Consider the following 27,493-nt stretch of genomic DNA (forward strand, 5'->3'; position numbering starts at 1 on the left):
CATATGTACACCAACTGAGCTTGATTCTGTTTACCGATCATGCCTGCCTCTTCCCATTCCTGCTCTTTGATCTACTTTGTCTTTCATTCCCTCTCCATTACCATTTATTGAGTGAGCACCTACAGTGTGCCAGGCACTGTAGTAGGTGTCTCATAAACATTATTCTTATCACCCACAACCCAACAACACAGATAATGTTCCTGCCTCACAGCTGGAGAAAGACTAACTGCTGCTCAAGGTCAAGATTAACTACTACTGCAGGGTGTGATCCAAGCCAGACACAAGTGTTGACTGAAACATATCATCACCTGAAGTTCCTTGTGGATGGGGAGCGCAGAAACCAACATAAGATACTTAAAATGTCACAATGCTTATGATGTTTAGGTTTAATGTAAACATATTTGCATCTGAAAGTGCAAATACTGTCTTCCATTGGTCTTTGAAAAGCAGGGTAGCCTTCTCTAAAAAGAAGCCTTATTTCTATAGTGAAAGTGCTAATAGCTGAAGACAGAAACAATTCCAAAGTCTGTATTAACAAAACCCACAAGAAAGTTATAGAAATACTTTATTTAAATATTAAGAAAAAAATTACACGTACTTAAGATGATTAAAAGTTCATATGTTAAACAAATGCTAAAAACCCAGTAATTTACACAGTGATAAATCTTAAGTGATGGGAAAACACAAAATCCTTTCAACTGGTCCTCCTCCTTACAAAGCTATTATAAAAACGGTATTATTAGGAATTGCTGAAGTTGGGTTAAAGGCACATGACACTATCATTCCTTTATATACACAGCCAGTCATCTCAACCACTGAACTGCTCACCCTTAAATGGAAGAGTGAACAACTTCTCTGAACTATCGGGAGTACATTATGCATCTCTAATGAAAATTCATTTAAATTTTTACACCAACAATTTCTCCAATGATCCAAACAGATTAACACTGCAAATTAGTTATTTCTGTGTTGAATAGAATATTTCTACTTTGAATCTGAAAAATTCGATAATGAGTTTAGGAATATACAAATGAAATATAATTTATTCTGATTTCAACTACAGAGCTATAAAGTTACAATTCTTCCAAGGAAACCATTCACTTCATAGATGCAAAAACACACTGTAGCTTTTCCATCATGTCTGCGGTGCTTTCAGCTAGCAGGATATTAATCATTCGCTTTAAACTGACATGCCCTTACACCTGAAAGAAAACCCAAGCGAGACATTCTATCTCAGGCTGTTGGATTTAATATTAAAAAGCACAGTTCAATCTCCCTGCCTACAACATTCTCTGGCTCTCTGTTACCAATTAAACGTTGATGTCGGCAGTAAGTCAAAAGCTCCTGAACACGTGGAAAAACTCAATACGGAACAGCCAGAGATTCAAAGCAGACAGGGTCAGATGAGGGAATGTTCTTGTGGCGACAGGTCAACAGGGACAGAGGACATACTGTGAGAGTCCAAACGGTCCTAGACACAGCACAACGTGTGGAGGGGACTCTGCACATCAGCATGTGTGTGCTAGCAGCTATTTTCAGACTAGCAACAATGAGAGGACATCCATTTCTTCTTTACCTGGTTATAGGGACTTTCCTTTAAAACTCCAAAGGGAGAACATGCTGTCTGTGAGCTGAAATGTCAGTTTTCTTTTGCACCCCAATAATTGAGTGCATTAACTTTTTCTTCTCTGGGCCTCAGTTTTCCAAGTTTACTTCTCTGGGTCTCAGTTTTCAAGTTTACAAGTAAGTAAACTGACACATGGAATAGATTTTCTCCAAGTTCTAACGTAAGCAACATGAAGAGAGGGACCGTCTGTCTTTTTCACCATGTCCCTAAGCATGTACAGTGAGTACTCTGAACACATACTTATTCAATAAATGAGTTATCTGACAATTAGCAAATAGACCCCACTGTGAAGGCAGCAGGCCCAGGGACACAGTGGTCTCTGGGGAAGCAGAAATTCTATAAATAACATGGAAGGGAAAGGCTGGTGTGCCATCCATCAGATTTTTATGAGGCAGCCAGGACAGTTAGAAAACAGATTTTTCTTCTCAACTGGGTAAAATTGCCCATTCTTCCCATATTCCCATTAACTAAGAACGATCTAGCCAATAGTCATCAGTATAGAAGTAGATGGAAGTTTACTGCAATAGAAAATGAATCAATGTGTGAACTTATCCATATTGGAAGGTGCAAATACTCTCTTCATGAGATCTTGGAAGGTCAGGGTGCCTTCTCTAAAAAGTAGTCACTTAGAACTAAATTATGCAAATGGGAAGGGATCACAGTCCCTTCTACCTCAGAGTTCAATGGATGAACAACTCTCGTGTAAACATGACTGAAATAATTTACTAGTCCGTTACTGCTATGTCCACTGAAAATTATCATGAAAGACTTTTTCAAATGCATTCATTATTAGAAATACCATTCCAGAAATCTTACCTTTAGAAATCATCCAAGGAGTGAGATCAACATTACAACCCCCATAAACTGGGTAAACAACAGCAGTGGAGTGAAAAATGACCACACATGCCATAAAGCAACATTGAAGCTGAAAAGAAAAGGACAAAATAGCCACACAGTTCACAACTATAGCTATACTCTACACAACTATATTCTACTGCAGAATCTAGATTTAAAGGACTCACTTTTACCCGGTTTGGGAAAGTTCATCTGCCAGTAACTTTCTATATATAAATCATGTTTCTCAGATATGTGACTTAGCCAATATTGGAAATATCACAATTTCTTCACAAAGTACTCAGAACTGGAATCACTAAAGCTCCTCTAACGAGAGCTGGCCTGGCTTAACAGAGACTTCAGTCTCTTAACATTAGTATTAGTAAAGGAACATTAACATTTTTTACTTAACATTAGTAAAGGAACTAAATGTTAACATTTACTTAACATTAGTAAAGGAACTAAATGTTAACATTTACTTAACATTAGTAAAGGAACTAAATGTTAACATTTACTTAACATTAGTAAAGGAACACGAAATATAATGACTACAGCATGCTTTTACTATCTCACACACTACCAAACTATAATGGTAAAAAAAAAAAAAAAAAATAGACGGTTAAAGTATTTTTCTGTTAGAAACAGAATGAAAAAGTAATCATTTATAAGCTGCTATTAAACTTTCCATTGAGAAAAATACTACTCCTGTCACCAGGTAAGAATAACACACTTTCTAAGTGCAATGATTTTTATGAACTGAATTTTTAACAGCAGAAGTTAATAAAGGAAAATTATAGTCAATTAAATAAGTGTTTCAGATAATTAATGACCAACATAATATTTTGAGAAGTAGACATTTAAATAGCTATAATCCTACTGTTCTAAAACATACAATAATATTTCCGGGGGTGACATTAGCCTTATAAGAAATTGTAAAATAAGACAACAGTCTACACTCGTCACCGAAGGGTTAATAAAAAACTGCACCACAATGCAACATATGTCAAACACCCATAAACTTCAACTACAGAAAATACATAATAGAAAAAATACATTCAAACTGAATATGTACAAAGGTGTGTGGTTTTCCCCAAATTAAAATGCAATTAATATAAAGAGAGGGAAAAAACCTAAAAGCCCATACACAATGTTCAGTGTAGTTTTCTCTCTGGTTGGCAGGATCATGGGATTTACTTCCTTTGTGTTTTTCTGTAATTTATAGATTTTTCTTTAATGAGCAAGTTATAAAATACTTTTATAAACATAAAAAAAACTTTTCATTGAGAATCTCTTAGCTTATGAAAAATGATGTTAATTGTGGCATTATTTATAACAGCGAAAGAATAAAAAAACAGGGAGCTGGTTAAATAAATCATGATATGTCCATGCAGTGATAATGATGTAACTGTTAAAAAGAATGAGACACATCTGTATGTACTGGTATGGAAGAATTCCAAACTCAATTTAAAAAAAAAAAAAGATCACTCTGGAAAACAGTTTGGCACTATTTACTAGAGTTGGAGGTATGCATACCCAATGAGCCAACGATTTCCCTTCTAGAGATATGTATATATGTATGCATGTACATATACATCCAACAGAAACACGCACAGGCACACAAGACATACACAAGAATGTTCTTAACAGCATCACTCATAATAACCCCAAACTGGAAACAATCCAAATGCGATCAACAGCAGAACAGATAAACTGGGAGTTGGTTATAAGATGGAATGCTGAACAGCAATGAAAACGAGCAACTGTTATGCACAATATGGACGAATCATACATAATGTTGCATGTAAACAGTCAAATGTAAAAGAATACATACTATATGAACCCATTTCTATAAGAGATGCAAAAGAAAGCAGTTACCATGAAGGTGGGGACAGTGTTTACCTGCGGGCAGGAATGAAGGTACAGTGACTGGGAGGGGGCATGGAAGGGGTTAGAGGGGGCCGGCACAGATCTTTCTCGTTAGGGTTTACACCAAGGCTCACTGCATGATAATTCAGCTGTATATTTTAGATTCTTCCACTTCTCTGTCTGTATTATACTTCACAATGAAAATGATTTAGAAAGCAAAATGCTATATATATATATATATTTATATATATATATATATATATATATATATAGCATGTCACCATTTGTATTTTAAATAACTAAATATATAAGTAAAGAAAGACACTACTGAAAAGGGAATCAAGGAGACTGTTTTCCCATCATTCCCTTTTTTTTTCCCTCTTGAATTTTGTACCATGTACATCATTACCTGATCAAAAAAATTTTCATTCCAAAGGTAACTTACCAAATTCCTGCTACAATAAAAGTAGCAGTTGTAATAGGTATCAACGTTGGATACTTGATATCATAATCTTCAATTCCACAATACCATTCCAGATAGACTATGCAGTAAAATGCAATCGATAAGCTAACAAGCAACAAGGTACCGCCAAACAGAAACCAACTGTAGAGACAAAAATAATACCCTTCTATTATCCTCTTTTACATCCTCTGCAGCCTAATAGTAAATAATCTTTTTTGACACATCTGAAATGTGACATAGGCTCATAGCGTTGCTGGCTTACCATACCAATGGCAGTGATCCCATTTTTGACAGTGCATGTATCTGACAAAGGTTTTGTAAGTTTACCTTTGAATACAGGTGATTTGAATTTTGAGTCCTGTCCCATAACACAGGGTCTACCAGCCAGGTATGACTCAGCCCTGCCACTAGAGAAAGGAAGCATCTTAACTTACTGAATCAGAATTTCTATGCCTATCTTTAGAAAGATGTTATTTGCAATTTTGCTCCAGACTGTGTGCAGCATACCTTGGGTCTAGACAATATAAACTACTTCTAAAGGCTCTTCAGATACCTGAAGCTGACTAGAAATTCAGTGATTGTTAAGCAAATATGTACACAAAAATAAAGTGGTTTAAAAAAAAAAGTGCTAATTGACAGCACTTAACAAATCAGGTATCTTAAAAGTTTTCATTAATAGACTAAATATATATTTCTAAGAAGAATATCAACTGGGGAAGGGGCAGAGGGACCCACAGTTACTCAATCCCAGCTTGCAGAAAGTCTAGATCTAATAGGAGATGGGTAGGTAAAGATGAGAGTGAGACGCATGAAAGGATGAAAAAGTAAGACTTTAAACACACACACACACACACACACACTTTCATAAACTAACCGACAAAAAAGGACGTTTTCTTTAAACATACAGGAAAGCGAGCGGCTTTCTGGTTGTTTCTGAAGTTTTGAGTGTGAGAGTAATAAAGATTTCAACAGATACCATCAACTCCTCCAAGTTAAGCTGGGTTTCTTGAAATACTGAATATCAATTTGGAAGGAGTTAATTCATATTGCCTCTCGTAAAAGATTTCTAAATGAAACCCTCCCGTTCCTAGAATATCTCCAGTCCTCCCTCAAGGGCCCATGGCTTTTTGCTCCTTCCAACTCCACAGAAGACTTGGCTCAGTGTGTGTGAGAAAAAGCTCATCAGCCCCTTCCTTCCAGCCCCTGCTGGTCATGGGAGGAGGCCAGATTTGGAAAATCAGAGGAATGAACCCTTTTCGAGAAAGCAGAAGTCAGCCTGCACGGACTGCCTCTGGGTAGCGCCCTCCCGCCACAGCTGCCCCAACTCCCCGCTGCTTACCGAGGTCTCAGCAAGAAAGCAACACTACTCTACTCAAAACCCTCAGCCTTCGGCCATGCGTTTCTGTCTCTCTTCCTCTAAGATGACACTTCTTTGAGGACAGGCCTATGACTCCCACTTTCTTTTCATGCCCCCCAGTCCTGGTCTGGAGGCTGAGTCCAGGCTCTGTCACACACCACCGGTGGGTTACTGTGTGCCGCTACTCCTGTGGGCGCCCCCAAACACCTTACAGTGTAGTGAGTTATTCCTTACCTCACCATCTCCTTTAACTACTAAGAATACTTAGTATTCTCATATACAAGGATACACAGGACACAAATGGACAAATCCTGTCATCTCTCCTGAAACCTCAAAAAGGCCTACCTCCTGAGGCTGGGCTGGACTGGGTGCCCCTTCTAGGTGCACTCACGGCATCCCGCACATACCCTCGCACACGCAAACAGTACGCACCACATGACTTACTCATCTATCACAGCCTAAAATGAGCTGGTGGAGGGTGAGAAATGTGCCTTGTTCATCACTGTGACCGTAACTGGATACATCTCAGGCTCTCATGAGATATTTCATGAACGAAGCAGCAGGTGCTACTGATGGTGTCTGAAACAACCATTGCTTCTTTTCCCAGCCCAAGTTCTAGACCAATTGAAAGACACAAAGAAACCAAACTGATAAAGACCAACTGTCAGCTTCTTTACTGATAGAGCTACGAAAAGAAGATAGCTTTGGTGAATGATGACAACGTGCTTCCTCACAATGAAACCCAGAAAGAGACAGACTTACCCACTGGGTTTCAAGTCACAGTGAAAACCTAGAGACCTTCTCATGTCAGGGTCGCCCCATGAAACAATGGTGCAGAAAAGCAGCCCAGAATTTGTGCTTCCCGTGGGCAGCTGGCTCCCAAGAGGAAGAAGGTGCTGAGCTTACATGCCTGGTTCTTCATCCCAAACCCTATCAGGAGGTCTAGCACCTCCCAGGGGAGAAGCCAGTGAGGGGAAGAGCCAGAAAATGGGAGTGTTTAGGGAAAGCTCCTGCTTGTGGAAATAAGGAACAGGAACAAGCTCTCTCCCTGCCATAGTTTACATAACACCGCCCCCCCACCCCCCGCCTGCTTTCCCCGGACCACCTGCTCCCTCACTCTCCTCAGGCGCCCCTCCAGCAGTCACTGCTCTTCCTGAGGGCCTCTGCGGGAGAGACTGTGTGTCCCCCAACCCCCAACGATATCACCGGATCAAACAGTCCCGTCTGCACCTTTCTAGCCCCGCTGGTACTTCCAAACAATTACACTCGCACTTTAAGCAAATCACCCCTCTCAATGCCAGCTCCGATGCTCACCAACACGTCTCCCTCTTTTTCTGTTATCTAGGGGCCTCCAGAACACTCTCCAATGCCCAGTGAGGACTCAGGAGTGTGATGAACAACCTTCCCCTCCATGTCAACTCCTAGATTTTATACTAAAGAGATTTCAATCCTCATGAACGATGGACTATTTGACATCCTGCCTCAAAGCTCCTGACTCCTCCCACCAGTGACCTCAACTTTAATTCAATCACAGACTGTACATGTAGTTACCTTGTTGGCTATTCTGAAAACGAGCTCTGAGACCCAATTACCACCCACCACAATTCTCACTCCCTCCTCCCAATGCTCTTGTACTTGATCTTCTTAAAGACCTTCAGTCATTCTCTCTGCATGGTTTACAAATGGATTAGGTCCTTCTTAAATTCACTACCGTCCTCATCCTACAAAACACCTGTGCTGAGAAAGCCCACTGAAATAATTTCCAGCCTCACCCACTCTGCGGTACGTGCCTAGAACACACACTCTCTTTTTCAACTCTGCGTCACCAGCACCTCCAACACCATGCCTGGCAGAAAGTAGGCGCCTACTAAGCGTTTGAAGAAGTCGGCTCACAAAACGTGAAAAATAAAACAAGTGTGTTTAACTTACGAAGCAATAAAGTTTTCTTACCTGCTGGTGTGAAAGTTTTCTTTAACGGTTTGAAAGAAATCAACATAATAGGTCACAGCAATGGATGCCAAAATCCAGAATCCAGAATGGATATTAAGTCTTGGAAGAGGTTTCTCCTTTTTCTCAACAGGTGTAGAGGTTTCTGCAAATAACAGAGAGTTCAACTTATGAAGTAACCATTAACGTCACAGGAAAAATTATACCTTTTTTTTGGCCACGCCGTGCCGCTTACAGGATCTTAGTTCCCCGACCAGGGGCTGAACCTGCTCCCTCGGCAGTGAAAGCGCGGAGTCCTAACTACTGGACTGCCAGGGAATTCCTCTTTTTTTTTTTAAATTACACCTATTTTAAGTCAAATAAAATAATTTCCTAGAGCTTTCTAAGAACCACATTCTCTCCCATGATAGAACCAATTTCTTCTGTAAAACCACCAAAATAGGTTTATATTTTTAGAAATAATTAATAGGAGCCTGCCATAAAACCTGTCCAATATAGTCAACTTGTTTTGCTGCTAAATGAGTTTTGCAACCAAATTTATTTATATAGTCTTTTGGAAAGAATAATGCCATCTGGTAGTATAGGAATTTTAATGCTATGCTTCACATGTAGTCTAGGAAAGTCATTAGTCCTGTTAATTAAGAAAAATGCAAGTGGCAAACATTAGAACACAAAATGGACTTGATTTTCCAAAAACACTACTTACAACTACATATTTTAATTTTTTAAACAAACACAACCTTTTGGGGCAGCTCAAAAGTGGAAAGGGCACACTGGAGGTCCAGTCCCAACATGGTACTTGTCTTAGACAGGTGATGGACAAGTCAAATTCCTTCCATTTGGGACCCAATCTGAAAGAATGGGTCAAATGGGGTCTAACAAGTTCCCCATGTGACTGACATGCCCTCTCTATCAGTTCATGTGAGAACCACTAGTATGTAGCCAAGGTTCCCGAGCTTTTAGCTGACCATCAGAATTCCTGGGAAGCTTATTCATAATAGAAATTCTGCGAGACACTCTCAAAATTTATAAACCAGCATGCCTGCACATGTTGTTTTCTGCGTTTACTTTTTAAAAGTAATAAATACACAAGATTTACAACATACAGGACAAAAAGATCTAAGGTGAAATCGCTCTCTTTATCCTTAACCCCAGTTCCCCAGCCCCAAAGCAGCTACCAGTAATAACGTCTACTGAATTCTTGCATATTCTATGCATCTACAGGTGAACACACACCGCATGTTATCTGGTTTGAACACAAATGGTGGCATACCATACGTTGTTCTGCGCCTCCCTTTGAAAAGCATCCACATTGGTTCATAAAAGTCTGCCTGCTGTGTCATGTATAAACAGCCAAGTGTATTTAACCAGCTCCCTGCTGACGGACAATTAGATGTTTCCAGTCGTTCGCTATTACAAGCAAAGCTGAGATGAAAGACTTTGCACACACGCCCTTGTGTACTGCTACGAGTGCGCTCCTTTGTTAGGTTCTTAGAAATACAATCTGTGGATATTTTTTATTTTAATGGATATGGCCAAACAGGTGTTAAACCAGCTCCCCTGGGAATCCTGAAGACCAAGATGCGCAGGGCTACCTGATCTCTAAGGGTCTTTTACGACAGTAAATACCCGACTTGCAAAACTACTTGGTAAGACTTGAAAAAACGAAACCCTGTCCCTCCTGACTGGGTAGGGCTGCGAGAGGCCCGCGGGGCCGGCCGTGTCCGGCGCCTCGCCTATGGGAACCTCGGCGCGACTCGGAGCGCGCCACGGGGGGTGCCTCACCCGGCCCGGCGTAGCCCTCGCGGTCCTGCTGCACCACCACGTCCCGCGGGAACAGATATCTCCGCCGGAGTCTCTCCCGAGCCTGTAGACCGTCCATCTTAGCACCGCCCAGAAAGTGGGCGGTAGTGACGTCAAGCCCACCGGAACTTCCGGCCTCTGTTCGCCGGAGGAGGGAGGGATTTCCTTTTGTGAAGAGGAGAGGCTGTGTTGTCTTCGCAGTTTTAGTTCGTGAGAACGTACGGAGGGTTAGGCTTTGCTGTCTCAGTGCTCAAATCCGGAAACATGATTTGAATTTCAAAATATTTATCCTTCCCCATCTAGAGATATCCAGTTTGTTCCGAACTACGGAAGCCCAGAAGGGTCAAGCTTACCGATGCCGGCGAATGCGCGCGAGTGGGTGTGCTAGGCCCTACGGGGGCACTTCGTTGCTTTTGTGCTCTGCGTCCTGAACCCTGTGGCTCCTGTATGCCCAAAGCATCTCACCCCCCCCCCCCCAGCTTCTTTCCTCCTTCTCCTCCTCGGGAGTCGCCCAGCTAGACGTGAAAGAGTCAGAGGCCACCCAGGAGGAGGAAAAGACCGCTGGGCCGGGCCCGGGAACCTGCGGTGGAGTCTGGGCCTGGCGCTGACCGCTCAGGTGGGCTCAGGCAAGAAATAAACCTTTCTGGGCCTGTTTCCTCTTCTGTACAACGGGGATTATACCTGCCTCATGGATTTGTTCTGGGGTTTTAAATGTGAAGCACCCGTATGTGGTTCGTGTTAGCCCCCTTCTTACGGCTTGTGAGAAATTACCCCCAGCCAGGAACGTGAAAGCTAAATTTGTACTTTGCCAGAAATCCGTCAGTTCCCATCACTCACGCTCATAAACTGAAAAAGACTGTGTCACTAATTCACAAGTTTTCCTCCATCAGTAACCCTGTTTGCTACTCTCTTGCCTCCTTCCTATCGTGTCATATGTTGAGAAATTTTGTGCTTAATTAACCCTTCAAACTTTTGCTGAGCACCTACTGTCTGCTAGGAACTGTTAGGCACCATGCGAGGCAATGGAGATAAGATGGATAAGACATGACGTTGCCCTTGAGGAGCTCCTGGGCCAAAAATGACCACAGAGACCTAGTACAGTAGAAAGCACTATTTATAAATGTATGGAAGCGTTTCATTAATTCAGTCAACAAACATTTTCTGAGCAGCTACATCTGCTAAAATGCTGAGGACAGGGGCAAGTTAGAATCTAGTGGTGGAGACGATTTCCATCCAATGCCATAACAGAGATACTGCATATGAGGTTATGAGAGCACCGAATAAAGGGCAGCCCTTCATTCTGCTGTGGTACGTGGGGACCAGGGAGAGTGGCTTGAGGTAGGTTGAATACAGGGATGGATAGTCCAGAAAGCCACCCAGGAAGTAAAATCTGAATTAGTAGGCACTCTTTAATATCACTATGTGTTGTGAGTGTTTGCAGAAGAAATGCAATAAATATTCAAGAAAAGAATGTCAAGTTTCTACGGGTTTATTTCTATCATTTCTTCAGCCCTTGTAGCAAACCCTTTGGAGCAAAGGATTTAACAACTGGGTGGATCATATGGCCTTTCTACACAATACCTCCTTTTTCCCGTTTTGTTTTTTTCTTTTTCTTTTCAGACTCCTAAAGAACCAGGGTTTATCTCTTCAAAGCCACCTGGGGTCTTTGCCCTCCCTTCTCCTTTTGCTTGTACAGGGTTAGAAGCCTTGTTAACAGGAAGTGAATTCCTCTCATCAAATACAGTCTTCTGTTGATTGTCTCCTTGTAAAAAGGTCAGTGCTGGGTCTCCCTTGTAATTGAATATTCCCGAGAGCATCGCAACCATTCCAGGGTTTCCATATGTAGTATGTTCGGGTCAGATCAGTTTCCCCTGTGGTGGTTTCAGGGCCTTTGTATCTGGATCCGAATGCCTTTCAGCTTTTTTTTCCCCCCTGATATTTTAAATGCACTTCTTGCAGACCATATTGATGATACTTAAAAGCAGGTTGGAAAAAAATCCGGTATTTAATGACCACATCTTCATTGCTAGGGCCCATTAAATAAGTTCTTCAATGTGTGTACTGTGCACCGAAATGATAGACGTATGATATCAGTTTGCTACCAACCAAGAAATTTCATTTTGACTGTGGATTACTTTTGGGGAAAAAATGAATTTGACTGTGACCTTTGCTGGCCTTCCCTTAGCAATGTGGTTAAATCCAAGGTGTTCATAGACTATTGAATCCTGGCTCCATCACTCTGGATTCCCTGGGCAAGTTATTTCATTGTTCTAAGTATCAGTTTCCTCATCTGTGACACAGTAGGTACCAGAGTGAAGATAAGTGTATACTAATTGTTTAGGCTAGTGCCTCGCACGTTCAAGCAGTGGTAGTTGGTAGTTATTTTTTTATTTTTATTTTTTTTGCAGTACGCGGGCCTCTCACTGTTGTGGCCTCTCCCGTTGCGGAGCACAGGCTCCGGACGCGCAGGCTCAGCGGCCATGGCTCACGGGCTCAGCCACTCCGCGGCATGTGGGATCTTCCTGGACTGGGGCAGGAACCCGTGTCCCCTGCATTGGCAGGTGGACTCTCAACAACTGCACCACCAGGGAAGCCCTCCAGTTACTCTTTGTTGCAATTTTCCTTTTGCTTGTACTCTCCCAGTTGACAGGGGGCTACAACCATGTCATAGCTGCTCCCCAATGCCTTGCAAACACCTGGCACATAGCAGGTGATAAAAGAAATTTTTACATATTGAGATATAGGGAAATCATTCTGGCTTCTACATGAGTTAACTAGAATTTTATGCTAACTAAAATAGCCTGTTTCTGGCCTATCAAACCTATTTTGTACATCTGTTTTATTTTTTTTAATTAAATTATTTATTTGTTTATTTTTGGCTGTGTTGGGTCTTTGTTGCTGTGCGCGGGCATTCTTTAGTTGCAGCAAGCAGGGGCTACTCTTCGTTGTGGTGTGTGGGCTTCTCATTGCGGTGGCTTCTCTTGTTGCGGAGCACAGGCTCTAGGTGCAAGGGCTTCAGTAGTTGTGGCACGTGTGCTCAGTAGTTGTGGCTCGTGGGCCCTAGAGCGCAGGCTCAGTAGCTGTGGCACACAGGCTTAGTTGCTCTGCGGCATGTGGAATCTTCCTGGACCAGGGCTTGAACCCGTGTTCCCTGCATTGGCAGGCGGATTCTTAACCACTGCACCACCAGGGAAGCCCTGTACATCTGCTTTAATTATTAAAGAAAAGGGCACATTGACCAGATGTAAAGAATGTCCATTTTAAAAATAAATATTAAATGCCCCTCTTCCTGGGACACGAATGCTGGTCCTCCTTTGATGATAAGACTCCCTTCCCAGGTGCCAAGGCCATTACTGTATGTGCTGTATGTGTATGCATTGGTGTTTTATTGAAACCTTGAAGAAATGTATCCCTGACTTGTTTAATGTTCTTTGTTCTGACAAGATATAAAACTGTGCTGAAAACCTGCTTCTCCAGAGCAGTTTCTTAGAGTAATCTGGGAACCAGGCTTCTGGGCTAGTCCTCAGTTTGGCGCAAATAAAACTCTTTTCTAATTATTGATTGTTTATTGATTATTTTCGTCGACATAGGAATTCCATTACCCGGTTTTCACTTTGACCCTTGGTCACAATTAACCCTGGTCTTTGGTGTAGACATCCCTTCCTCTGAGAAAACACTTTTTCTCCCTTCTATAGCAGTCCTGCAGTGTTCTCAGGAGGCTGACCCTGCCCTAGGAGAGGGCACATGACCCAGACCAGACCTGTCAGTCGCCAGGACTTAGGCTAGAGCTGTTGGGAAGACCTGTCTGAGGTCCGTGTGGGCTTGTCACCATGGAGACACACAGAGGAGCCCACCTTAGGAAGGAAGCTCTGAGATGCAAGCCAAGCCAAGCAGTCTCATAGCACTGTTTCAACCCCTGAATCCAGCCAAACCCTACTTAAGCTAGTTAAGAACATGAACTCTGGAGCCAGCTGCCTGGCCAGCTGTCATTACTGGTTCTGTCATTACTGGCTGTTTCAACCTTGGGAAAGCCAGGGATCCTCTCTTTTGTCTACAAGATTGGGTAAAGATTAAAACTACTAATACATGTAGGGATTCGTTCAAGATGGCAGAATAGAAGGACGTGCACTCCTTCTTGCGAGAGCACCAGAATCACAACTAACTGTTGAACAATCATCGACAGGAAGACACTGGAACTCACCAAAAAAGATACCCCACATCCAAAGACAAAGGAGAAGCTACAGTGAGACAGTAGGAGGGGCACCATCACAATAAAATCAAATCCCATAACCACTGGGTGGGTGACTCACAAACTGGAGAACAGTTATACCACAGAAGTCCGCCCACTGGAGTAAAGGTTCTGAGCCCCATGTCAGGCTTCCCAACCTGGGGGTCCAGCAATGGGAGGAAGAATTCCCAGAGAATCAGACTTTGAAGGCTAACAGGATTTGATTTCAGGCCTTCGACAGAACTAGGGGAAACAGAGACTCCACTCATGGAGGGTACACACAAAGTAGTGTGTGCATGAGGACCCGGGGGAAGGAGCAGTGACCCCATAGGAGACTGAACCAGACTTACCTGCTAGTGTTGGAGGGTCTCCTGCAGAGGCGGGGGGCAGCTGTGGCTCACTGCAGGAACAAGGACACAGGCAGGAGAAGTTCTGGGAAGTACTCCTTGGCATGAGCCCTCCTGGAGTCTGCCATTAGTGCCACCAAAAAGACTGTAGCCTCCCGTGCTGGGTCCCCTCAGGCCAAACAACCAACAGGGAGGGAACTCAACCCCAGCAGACAAGCAGATTAAAGTTTTACTGAGCTCCACCAACCAGAGCAACACCCAGCTCTACCCACCACTAGTCCCTCCCATCAGGAAGCTTGCACAAGCCTCTTAGATAACCTCATCCACCAGAGGGCAGACAGCAGAAGCAAGAACTACAGTCCTGCAGCCTGTGGAACAAAAACCACATTCACAGAAAGGTAGATGAAAAGGCAGAGGACTATGTACCAGATGAATGAATAAGATGAAATCTCAGAAAAACAATTAAATGAAGTGGAGGTAGGCAACCTTCCAAAAAAAGAATTGAGAATAATGTTAGTGAAGATGGTCCAGGACCTTGGAAAAAGAATGGAGGCAAAGATTGAGAAGATGCAAGAAATGTTTAACAAAGGCCTAGAAGAATTAAAGAACAAACACCTAGAAGAATTAAAGAGAAAACAAACAGAGATGAACAATACAATAAATGAAATGAAGAATACACTAGAAGGAATCAATAGCAGAATAACTGAGGCAGAACGGATAAGTGACCTGGAAGACACAATGGTGGAATTCACTGCCATGGAACAGAATAAAGAAAAAAGAATGAAAAGAAATGAAAACAGCCTAAGAGACCTCTGGGACAACATTAACACACCAACATTCACATTATAGGGGTCCCAGAAGGAGAAGAGAGAGAGAAAGGACCTGAGAAAACATTTGAAGAGATTATAGTCAAAAACTTCCCTAACACGGAAAAGGAAATAGCCACCCAAATCCAGGAAGTGCAGAGAGTCCCAGGCAGGATAAACCCAAGGAGAGACACACTGAGACACATAGTAATCAAACTGACAAGAATTAAAGCCAAGGAAAAATCATTAAAAGCAACAGGGGGAAAATGACAAATAAAATACAAGGGACCTCCCATAAGATTAGTAGCTGATTTATCAGCAGAAACTCTACAAGCCAGAAGGGAGTGGCACAATATATTTAAAGTGATGAGAGGGAAGAATCAAGATTACTCTACCTGGCAAGGATCTCATTCAGATTCGATGGAGAAATCAAAAGCTTTACAGACAAGCAAAAGCTAAGAGAATTCAGCACCACCAAACCAGCCCTACAACAATGGTAAAAGAACTTCTCTATGCAGGAAACACAAGAGAAGAAAAGGACCTTCAAAAACAAACCCAAAAAAAAAAAAAAACCCAAATCAGTTAAGAAAATGGTAATAGGAACATACATATCAATAATTACCTTAAATGTAAATGGATTAAATGCTCCAACCAAAAGACACAGGCTCGCTGAATGGATACAAAAACAAGACCTATATATATGCTGTCTACAAGAGACCCACTTCAGACCTAGGGACACATACAGACTGAAAGTGAGGGGATGGAAAAAGATATTCCATGCAAATGGAAATCAAAAGAAAGCTGGAGTAGCAATACTCATATCAGACAAAATAGACTTTAAAATAAAGACTATTACAAGAGACAAAGAAGGACACTACATAATGATCAAGGGATCAATCCAAGAGGAAGATATAACAATTCTAAATAAATATGCACCCAACAGAGGAGCACCTCAATACACAAGGCAAATGCCAACAGCTATAAAAGAGGAAATTGACAGTAACACAGTAATAGTGGGGGACTTTAACACCTCATTTACACCAAAAGACAGATCACCCAGACAGGAAATTAATAAGGAAATACAAGCTTTAAATGACACAATAGACCAGATAGATTTAATTGATATTTATAGGACACTCCATCCAAAAACAGCAGATTACACTTTCTTCTCAAGTGCACATGGAACATTCTCCACAATAGGTCACATCTTGGGTAAACAAGCCTCGCAAATTTTTAAAAATTGAAATCATATCAAGCATCTTTTCTGACCACAATGTTATGAGATTAGAAATCAATTACCGGGAAAAAAAACATAAAAAACACAAACACATGGAGGCTAAACAATACGTTACTAAATAACCAAGAGGTCACTGAAGAAATCAAAGAGGAAATCAAAAAATACCTAGAGACAAATGACAACAAAAACATGATGATCCAAAACCTATGGGATGCAGCAAAAGCAGTTTAAGAGGGAAGTTTATAGCAATACAACCCTACCTCAAGAAACAAGAAAAATCTCAAATAGACAATCTAACGTTACACCTAAAGGAACTAGAGAAAGAAGAACAAACAAAACGCAAAGTTAGTAGAAGGAAACAAATCATAAAGATCCGAGCAGAAATAAATGAAATAGAAACAAAGAAAACAATAGCAAAGATCAATAAAACTAAAAGCTGGTTCTTTGAGGAAAACAATAGCAAAGATAAATAAAACTAAAAGCTAGTTCTTTGAGAAGATAAACAAAATTGATAAACCTTTAGCCAGACTCATCAAGAAAAAGAGGAAGAGGACTCAAATCAATAAAATTAGAAATGAAAAAGGAGAAGTTACAATGGACATCGCAGAAATACAAAGTATCCTAAGACAATACTACAAGCAACTCTATGCCAATAAAATGGACAACCTGGAAGAAATGGACAAATTCTTAGAAAGGTATAACCTTCCAGGACTGAACCAGGAAGAAATAGAAAATATGAACAGACCAATCACAAGTAATGAAATTGAAACTGTGATTAAAAATCTTCCAACAAACAAAGTCTAGGACCAGATGGCTTCACAGGTGAATTCTATCAAACATTTAGAGAAGAGCTAACACTCATCCTTCTAAAACTCTTCCAAAAATTGCAGAGGAAGGATCACTTCCAAAGTCATTCTATGAGGCCACCATCACTCTGATACCAAAACCAGACAAAGATACTACAGAAAAAGAAAATTACAGACCAATATCACTGATGAATATAGATGCAAAAATCCTCAACAAAATACTAGCAAACAGAATCCAACAACACATTAAAAGGATCATACACATGATCAAGTGGGATTTATCCCAGGGATGCAAGGATTCTTCAATATATGCAAATCAATCAATGTGATACACCATATTAACAAACTGAAGAATGAAAACCATATGATCAATTCAATAGATGCAGAAAAAGCTTTTGACAAAATTCAACACCGATTTATGATAAAAACTCTCCATAAAGTGGGCATAGGGGGAACCTACCTCAACATAATAAAGGCCATATATGGCAAGCCCACAGCAAACATCATTCTCAATGGTGAAAAATTGAAAGCATTTCCTCTAAGATCAGGAACCAGACAAGGATGTCCACTCTCTCCACTATTATTCAACATAGTTTTGGAAGTCCTAGCCATGGCAATCAGAGAAGAAAAAGAAATAAAAGGAATCCAAATTGGAAAAGAAGAGGTAAAACTGTCACTGTTTTCAGATGACATGATACGATGCAAAGATAATCCTAAAGATGCCACCAGAAAACTACTAGAGCTCATCAATGAATTTGGTAAAGTTTCAGGATACAAAATTAATGCACAGAAATCTCGTGCATTCCTATACACTAACAATGAAAGATCAGAAAGAGAAATTAAGGAAACAATTCCATTCACCATTGCAACAAAAATAATAAAATACCTAGGAATTAACCTACCTAAGGAGGTAGATGACCTGTACTCAGAAAACTATAAGACACTGATGAAAGAAATCAAAGATGACACAAACAGATGGAGAGATATACCATGTTCTTGGATTGGAAGAATCAATATTGTGAAAATGACTATACTACCCAAAGCAATCTATAGATTCAATGCAATCACTATAAAATTATCAATGGCATTTTTACAGAACTGGAACAAAAAATCTTAAAATTTGTATGGAGACACAAAAGACCCCGAATAGCCAAAGCAATCTTGAGGGGGAAAAAAAAACGGAGCTGGAGGAATCAGACTCCCTGACTTCAGAGTATACTAAAAAGCTACAGTAATCAAGACAATATGGTACTGGCACAGAAACAGAAATATAGATCAGTGGAACAGGAGACAAAACCCAGAGATAAACCCACGCACCTGTGGTCAACTAATCTATGACAAAGGAGTCAAGTATATAAAATGGAGAAAAGACAGTCTCCTCCATAAGTGGTGCTGGGAAAACTGGACAGCTACATGTAAAAGAATGAAATTAGAACACTCCCTAACACCGTACACAAAAATAAACTCAAAATCTATCAAAGACCTAAAAAATGTAAGACCAGACACTTAGAGAAAAACATAGGAAGAACACTCTTTGACATAAATCACAGGAAGATCTTTTTTGACCCACCTCCTAGAGTAATGGAAATAAAAACAAAAATAAAGAAATGGGACCTAATGAAACTTAAAAGCTTTTACACAGCAAAGGAAACTATAAACAAGATGAAAAGACAACCCTCAGAATGGGAGAAAATATTTGCAAACGAATCAACGAAGGATTAATCTCCAAAATATATAAACAGCTCATGCAGCTCAATATTAGAAAAACAAACAACCCAATCCAAAAATGGGCAGAAGACCTAAATAGACATTTCTCCAAAGAAGACATTCAGATGGCCAAGAGGCACATGAAAAGCTGCTCATCATCACTAATTATTAGAGAAATGCAAATCAAAACTACCATGAAGTATCACCTCACGCCGGTTAGAATGGGCATCATCAGAAAATCTGCAAACAACAAATGCTAGAGAGGGTGTGGAGAAAACAGGACCCTCTTGCACTGTTGGTGGGAATGTAAATTGATACAGCCACTATGCAGAACAGTATGGAGGTTCCTTAAAAAACTAAAAATAGGGCTTCCCTGGTGGCTCAGTGGTTGAGAGTCCGCCTGCCGATGCAGGGGACGCGGGTTCGTGCCCGGTCCGGGAAGATCCCACGTGCCGCGGAGCGGCTGGGCCCGTGAGCCATGGCCCTAAGCCTGCGCGTCCGGAGCATGTGTTCCGCAACGGGAGAGGCCACAACAGTGAGAGGCCCAAGTACCGCAAAAAAAAAAAACTAAAAATAGAATTACCATATGACCCAGCAACCCCACTACTGGGCATATACCCCAGAGAAGACCATAATTCAAAAAGACACATGCACCCCAATGTTCATTGCAGCACTATTTACAATAGCCAGGTCATGGAAACAACCTAAATGCCCATCGACAGACGTATGGATAAAGAAGATGTGGTACATATATACAATGGAATATTACTCAGCCACATTTGTAGAGATGTGGATGGACGTAGAGACTGTCATACAGAGTGAAGTAAGTCACAAAGAGGAAAACAAATATCGTATATTAATGCATATATGTGGAATCTAGAAAAACGGTACAAATGAACCAGTTTGCAAGGCAGAAATACACACACAGATGTAGAGAACAAACATATGGACACAAAGCGGGGAAAGCAGGAGGGCAGGGTGGTGGTGGTGGGAGGAATTGGGAGATTGGGATTGACATATATACACTAATATGTATAAAATAGATAACTAATAAGAACCTGCTGTATAAAAAATAAGTTAAAAAATGCATGCAAAGTGCTTAGTACAGTGCCTGGCCCATAGAAAACTCTCAATAAGTCTTTTTAATTGAAGTATAGTTGATTTACAATGTTGTGTGTGTTTCTGGTATACAGCAAAGTGATTCAGTCATACATATATATATTGTGTATATATATATATTCTTTTTCAAATTCTCATCCATTATGGTTTATTACAGAATATTGAATATAGTTCCCCCAGTAAGTCCTAGCTGTTGTGCTTATCCATTGCTGAGACTTCACAGATTTCTGAGCCAAAAAAAAAGAAGGATTTTTATTTTTCAAATGCATGCTAATTTGAGCGGGTTTCTGTTACTTACAACACTGAGGCCCGACCAATACCACCCTATTCTCCCGTTGTACCATGAACCTGCCCCCATTGGTCCCTAGCTGGACTGCGAGTGCCTCCAAGAGTGACTTCACACATGTGAAGCCCTTAGAAAAGCGCCTGACATGTGAAAAATGCTCAGTAAATGTTAATATCTATCACTTGGGATACTGTAACCAAAAGTGGGGTCCAGCGGCTCGCTGCTCAAAAGCCAATAAAGAAGCAAGGTTGGTGGAAAGGAAAGTTTGCTTTATGTCGGATGCCGGCAACCGGGGGAGGGGATGGGGCAGACGGCTGTCCACAGGCCCACTGCCCCCCACGCACACAATCAGGGGGCAAGAGTTTTCTAAGTGGAGGGAGGGGGCTACGTGCAGAAACGGCACAGTCAGCTCTGACAGTCATCTGGAAACTGGTCACACGGTTGTCTGATCAGCGTCATCTTGATTGTTTTAAGTACAGTTGATCTTCAGTTCCAGGGTCGGTTTGTTCTCATTTATTTGAGGCCAATTCTCGGAATTATAGGCAGGCTGAGGACATGGGGCAGCTTATGTCATGGCTATGGTCTGCTCATCTTGTAGTTAACTTCTTCTACCTGGTAGGGGTTTCAGGATCTACAAAACAGCTCGCAGGATATGGCTGAGAATATTATCTATAGCCCTTGAGGAGGAACTAAATGTCCTCAATAAAGCAAGTCTTCCGGGGAGCAGTTCAGTGTTCAGCCTCTCAATACCGGCCAGGATGCACGAGATAGGTCATCAACAACATCAAGATGCGTTTATTCAGCATGTATTGGTATGTGGTGCTAAGTTCTGTTCAGATCAAAGAGAACAGTCTAGACATGGCCCTTTCCTAGCCGTACCTTTCAACACACACAGAATGATAATGATCCCCGTCAGTGCTATGGGCCTCTTTGGTTTACAAAGACCTTTCAGCAACTCAGTGAATTAGGTAGGGAAGGTATGAAAATTATTTTCATTTTAGAGGTGAAGGAACCTCAGAGAGGTTAAGTGTCTTGCCTAAGGTCACACAGCTCGTAAGGGTCAAATATCCATTTCAGAGCAGGAATCACACACTCAAAGGGGTAAATGAAGAAGGTTCAATGAAAGGATTCTTTAACAAGCTAGGGGCAGGGCTAAGGGAACTGACAGTGGACTAGGAAGCAACCCTGAGTGTTATGGGTTGAAGTGTGTCCCTCAAAGATGCTTTGTTGAAGCCCTAGCCGCCAGTACCTCAGAATGTGACCTTATTTGGAAATAGGGTCATTGCAGATGTAATTAGCAAAGATGAGATTATCCTGGAGAAGGGTGGGCTTAATCCAAAGTGACTATTGTCCTTATATGAAGAAGAGAGACACAGAGAGGCAAGGGGACAATGCCCTGTGACCAGGAAGGCAGAGACTGAAGTACTGCATATACTGTGAGCCTAGGAGTGCAGAGGAGCTTGGAGGAGCGCCAGGATCGCCAACCAGCCACCAGAAGCCAGGAGGAGGGAAGAAGAATGGATTCTCCTCCACAGGCTTCAGAGGGAGCTCCGCCCTGCCATCACTTTAATTTTGAACTTCTAGCCTCCAGAACTGTGGGAGAATGCATTTCTATTGTTTTAAAAAATAAATAAATAAAGTGAGTCACATGAATTCTCTAGTTTCCTGGTGCATCTAAAAGTTATGTTTACACTATGCTGTAGTCTATTACGTGTGCAACAGCATTATGTCTAAAAAAAGCAATGTACATACCTGAATTTTAAATGCGAGACAAAAAATTACAATAGTAGCATGAAAGATCACCGATCACAATAACAAATATAATCATAATGAAAAAGTTTGAACTATGGCGAGAATTACCAAAATGTGACACAGAGACACAAGGTGAGCAAATGCTCTTGGGAGAATGGCACCGATAGACTTGCCTGATGCAGGGTTGCCACAAACCTTCAATTTGTAAAAAATGCAAATGTCTGCAAATTACAGTAAAACGAGGTTTGAGTGTAATTGAACTACCCGTTTGGCAGTTTAATTGTAATTGCTGAGTGAATACCTAGTTTCCCAGAGTGTAAATGTCTCTGCCAAGACTCACAGCTAGTGAAGTGGAGCTGGGATTTGAACCCACGGAGGTTTAGGCTCACAGCTAGTGAAGTGGAGCTGGGATTTGAACCCACGGAGGTTTAGGCTCCCAGCCTAAGCACTGAGCTGCCGTGCTAATGACTCAGAGCTTCTCAGAACAGAAGCTGTGGAAAAGTCAGAGTGCCCGGAGGACTCATTCTCGCCGAATGCTGGCTCCCTGGTGCCAGACTCCCTCATCCTGTTAGAAACCCAGAAGGGAACATGTAGTGGCCCCTTCCCTACGCAACCCATGGCAGGCATTGCTAATAGGAAACAGCATTTCTTCCCCTTCCTAAGAGAGGGATAAGGCCTCAAATCCTCAAGAACACCAGAAAACCACCCGCAATTAACTGGAGTTGATAGGTCAGATACAATCTATTTGCTGTTATTAGCTTGAGGGCTTGGGACATGCCAGACAACAGTACAGAATGCTAGCTGGGGACTGCTTTTATTTCAGTAAGAATCTTTGTGTCATTCCCTAAAAGACTCACTTCACTCATCTAGATGAACTGAAAATCACTAAAGTAAATATGCAAACATACATATATTAAACAGAATCCATAGGGAGACCCCCCTGCCAATCTTAGGAAAATCAAGGTGTTTCACGGTTGTATTGGTGGGCAAATCCTGATCACAAAGGGTCAGCTGGGCTCTGTGACCTCCCCTTGGGCATCACCTCCACCAGCACGGCCACAACTCCTGAGGAACCTGCAGGCCCTCAGGTTAAGAAAACAACAAGGGGGAGAAAACACCAGGCTGGCAACGGAGAGGGGGGTGGGGGAGGGATAAATTAGGAGATTGGGATTAACATATACACACTACCAGATAAAACAGATAACCAACAAGGGCCTACTGTATAGCACAGGGAACTATACTCAATATTTTGTAATAACCTATATATACAGGTTATTAACATATATATACATATAAAACTGAATCACTGTGCTGTACACCTGAAACTAACACGATATTGTAAATCAACTTAAAAAAAAAAATTGGCAATGGGAGCAGAACTGGCTGAAAGGGAAGGGCGGCCACACCATGAAACCCAGCATCAGGCTGGGTGAAACTGGAAGCTGGATATTAGGGACCTACACACAGTACCTGCCACCACAACAATGCTTTGGAACCACCGTCTCTCCTTCCAGACTCACTATTCTCAAACATCCTCATACAGTAGAGCACCAAACACTTTTGGGGGATATCATGAAATATGGATAAATTAAGCAAAACAGAACCAAGTGCTATAAAAGTTTATGCCAGCTTTCACAGCATCTAAACTAGAATCAAGTGGTGACAAGGGCCAAGAAGCTTAAGAAATTTTATGCAGGGACACCTTAAAATTGAGAAAATTCTATTACCTTAAACTTTTTCTAAAACTGAGAGATTGCCGTTTAAATTTTAGCTGTAAAATACCTCTCTGTTCAGGATAAAATTGGTTGGAGCAGAGCTATCCTATTACATTACTATTAGTATCCCGAGGTAAACTGGATGCCAGATCCCAAGAGCAACGCTGTTCAAACTACCCAGTAGGACCGAGTCTTTACCTACCTTTGATCTACAGTGGAGAAATCTAATATATGGACGACCACAGGCCGCCAACAGAAGTTGGCCTGAGGTCGCCAGGAAGGCACAGCAGCAAAGGTCGTATTTCAGCAGCTCACAATACTGGCTCTGTGGCCAAACAATGGCCTGACCTTCCCAGCGATGTCTGACCTTTCAACTCTGACAAACACATGTATTTACTCAGCAATTACAATTTAAGCTACTAAAAGGGCAGTTTAATGACTTATATCAAAGGGAATAAATTAAAGCTTCCCTGGATCCCAGAAGAAAAAAAGCTACATTAGCCTTTGACCTCTAAAACAAAGAAACTTTTCTTTTTCACCAGGGCACAGCGGTTTCTCCGAAATCCTCATTGTCTGTAACCAAGACAGACAGAAGGAAGGTTCAGCCCCAAATTACAAGTTAAAAAATCTGAAATCTAAAAGGACAGTCGTAGAGTATCTAAGTAGTTGTCATTTTTTAAGCTGAGGGAAATTGCTATTCTGATTTATTTTTAACATCATTCGAGACTGAAATCTGAAAACTTGGAGATGACATTTTCCAGTTTTATAATCTAGTGGTAACCCCCGGGGATTATACTTGACAGCATTGAATTTAACAGCTATTTAGAGGAGCTAGATACAGAGATAGAAGTTTGAGAAATATTAAATTTCAGCGCATTTTGGGGCAAAATAAACACATATCTCCTCACACACTGAGGGTGGCAATGTAAACTGGGAAACACACCCTGGAAAACAGTTTGGCTGTATCTATTAGAGCTGAAATCCACCTGATGATTCAGCAATTCCACTCCAAGGCAGGCACTCAGCAGAAATGAGAAAGTGTATGTACCAGTATATGTGTAGATGTTGATTTCATTAGACATTCAGCTGTCCTCCCCCACCCCCGCCCCACAGGAAAAGCTGAACATCTCATTGACAGTAGAATGGAGAAATACTGTACAGCAATAAAGACAGCATAAGCTCCTGTTACAAAGCAACATGGATGAATCTCATGGAATCTTTTTTTTTTCCAAATAAATTTATTTATTTATTTATTGGCCATGTTGGGTCTTCTTTGCTGTGCACGGGCTTTCTCTAGTTGCGGCGAGCGGGGGCTGCCCTTCATTGTGGTGCGCGGGCTTCTCATTGTCGTGGCTTGTCTTGTGCACAGCATGGGCTCTAGGCGCGCGGGCTTCAGCAGTTGTGGCGCACGCGGGTTCAGTAGCTGTGGCTCGCGGGCTCTTGAGCACAGGCTCAGTAGTTGTGGTGCACGGGCTTAGTGGCTCTGCGGCAGGTGAGATCTTCCCGGGCCAGGGCTCGAACCCGTGTCCCCTGCATTGGCAGGCGGATTCTTAACCACTGCGCCACCAGGGAAGTCCTCTCATGGAAGCTTAAGTGAAAGAAGCCAGAAGGGTACACGCCCTATGATTCCATTTACATAAAATTCAAAACCAGGCTAAATCAATCCATGCTGACAGAAGTAAGGATATGCTTACCCTTCGGCTAGAGTCTATTTCTTTGATTTGGGTAGTAACGGCATTTAAGTGTGTGCACTCTGTGAAATGCTTTGAGCTGTCCATGCAAGTTTTTATGTTTCTGTATGTACAGACTTCAATAGAAAGCTTTTATCAAAAATATAGGTTTGTGTGACAGTCTTATGGCTATATCTGTATCTTGAAAAATGATTATATATAACTGAAAACTAGAGAATTACTTCAGAATTAAAGTGGATTTCTACATTAAAACATGCTGCCTTACTGCTTGGTTTGGCCACTGTGGTTCTTTTTGCTTTCACAGTCCAGTCACTTGGAAAGCCATGTGCTGGAAAAAAGCAAGGTATCTAGAGGAAGTGGCCTCTCCCTGGGGCCAGTGCCTCAGACAACCCATGGTAGACAGTGCAGTCTGGGCAGACTTCACACACTGGAAGACGAAATATTATCAGATACTTACTATGTGCCGGACACCTCATGTACAATATTTTAATTTCACTCTGTCTACCCTACGAAGGCAGTATAATAGACAAAACCCCTGAGGTTCAGGGAGGCTACATAACCTGCCCTTGGCTAATAAGATGAAGTCAGATTCAATGTCAAGTCTCATTCTGGCACATGGAGCCCTGTCTAGCGTTTACCGCCTCCCACCGTCTCCCTTGTGGGTGGGAATGAGAGTCAGGGTGAAAGGAGGTGATGTTGCCGAAATTCGGCCTCTGTTCACCAGGGACAAATAGAAACGCAGCCACAGTTTTGGGTGAAGTAGAAAAGAATAGCTTTATTGCTTTGCCAGGCAAAGGGGGCCACAGCAGGCTAACACCCTCAAAACCGTGTGTTCCCCACTGGAGCGTGTAGTGAGGGGTCTTACAGTGTTCAAGGAGCAGGACATGATCAGCTCATGGACGTTCTTCTGATCGGTTGGTGGTGAAGTAATCAGGAATCAGCATCATCAACCTTCAGGTTCCAACGGGTTTGGGGTCTACGTGGCTTGTGGGCAGCACACAGTTAATTTCTTCCACCTGGTGAGGGTTTTAATCTGCAAAACAGCTCAAAGGACATGGCTCAGAATATTATCTACAGTCCTTGAGGAAGAACTTGACTTTGTTTAAAGGTTCTTGACTTTGTTTAATGGCTAAAGTATGAGTATTTTGTCCTGCCTGTTTTCCTTTCTTTCTGCATTTTCTCACTTCTCTGATTAAATTTATTCTTTGACTAAAGTTTTTCTAAGACAAAAGGCAGGCGGAGCACGTGGGTGGGGATCTCTTCCGGGAAGGCCTCACAGGGTCCTCCTTACAGTGAGGTGGCAAGAGTAAGAAAAAGATGACCCGAGCCCGCAAGGAGTTAGTAAATACCTGTCACTCAATCTAGAGGGCCAGTAATAACCTAACGGCCTCCATCCCCACCCTAAGCGGAATGACTCCCTCCCCCTCTGGGTGTACCTTACAACTGGTTCATCCGCAGGACTTCTTACTGTGCTTGCCTTGAGGTTGTCTGTTTCCCTCTCCCTGAAGACAGGGCAGAGCCTGGCCCAGGGCGGGCACTCTGGAATTATCTCATTAGTCCCTGTGACTTAACATAATTTTAACAACAAGAGGGCTTAGAGCAGAACTGCAGGCTCTTAGGGTACTGGAGGATTCAGGTCCAAACATATGTTTGTGAGGAAAGGCAAAAATCAGTGCACACAACTTCCCAACAGAATCTCCTTAATTGTGAAATCCCACTGCATGCTTATGATCAATGATTCCTCTTCCGAACCTGAAAGGGGTGAGGTTCTCACGTGTACCAACTCTTCTGCCAAAATCCAGCTTACTTGAGAGAGAACGAGGATTAACTACACAACCCACCTCCTGCCCATGTGTCATTCAGGAATCAACATAAAGTTAACACTGCTGTACCTAGGAAATG

General features: G+C 41.9%; 1 protein-coding gene and 1 pseudogene across 4 annotated transcripts; one reads left to right on the top strand and one right to left on the bottom strand.

The window, feature by feature from the left end:
• Positions 1-548: 548 nt before the first annotated feature.
• TMEM128 (transmembrane protein 128) lies at positions 549-9,997 on the bottom strand. Of its 4 annotated transcripts, none has more exons than XM_060147353.1 (5): positions 9,880-9,997; positions 8,098-8,239; positions 4,773-4,931; positions 2,444-2,552; positions 549-1,202 (listed from the first exon to the last, which is right to left on the bottom strand). In XM_060147353.1, exons 1-4 carry the CDS (start codon positions 9,974-9,976, stop codon positions 2,453-2,455), a joined length of 498 nt encoding a protein of 165 aa, XP_060003336.1. In that variant the 5' UTR covers positions 9,977-9,997; the 3' UTR covers positions 549-1,202; positions 2,444-2,452. The 4 variants fall into 4 exon arrangements, with proteins under 4 accessions (XP_060003336.1, XP_060003337.1, XP_060003338.1 ...); XM_060147354.1 differs by lacking the exon at positions 9,880-9,997 and adding an exon at positions 9,368-9,819; XM_060147355.1 differs by lacking the exon at positions 2,444-2,552.
• Positions 5,060-5,357, top strand: LOC132519572 (transmembrane protein 126A-like; annotated as a pseudogene).
• Positions 9,998-27,493: the final 17,496 nt, after the last annotated feature.

The sequence above is a fragment of the Lagenorhynchus albirostris genome, chromosome 4, assembly GCF_949774975.1.
Source record: "Lagenorhynchus albirostris chromosome 4, mLagAlb1.1, whole genome shotgun sequence".
Taxonomy (NCBI): domain Eukaryota; kingdom Metazoa; phylum Chordata; class Mammalia; order Artiodactyla; family Delphinidae; genus Lagenorhynchus; species Lagenorhynchus albirostris.

Coding starts and splice junctions, on each gene's coding strand:
- TMEM128 (XM_060147353.1), bottom strand. CDS start 9,976: ATGGACGGTCTACAGGCTCGGGAGAGACTCCGGCGGAGATATCTGTTC. Junction 4,932..8,097: donor GAAAACTTTCACACCAGCAG/GTAAGAAAACTT, acceptor TTGTCTCTACAG/TTGGTTTCTGTTTGGCGGTA. Junction 2,553..4,772: donor TTTATTGTAGCAGGAATTTG/GTAAGTTACCTT, acceptor TTTTCTTTTCAG/CTTCAATGTTGCTTTATGGC.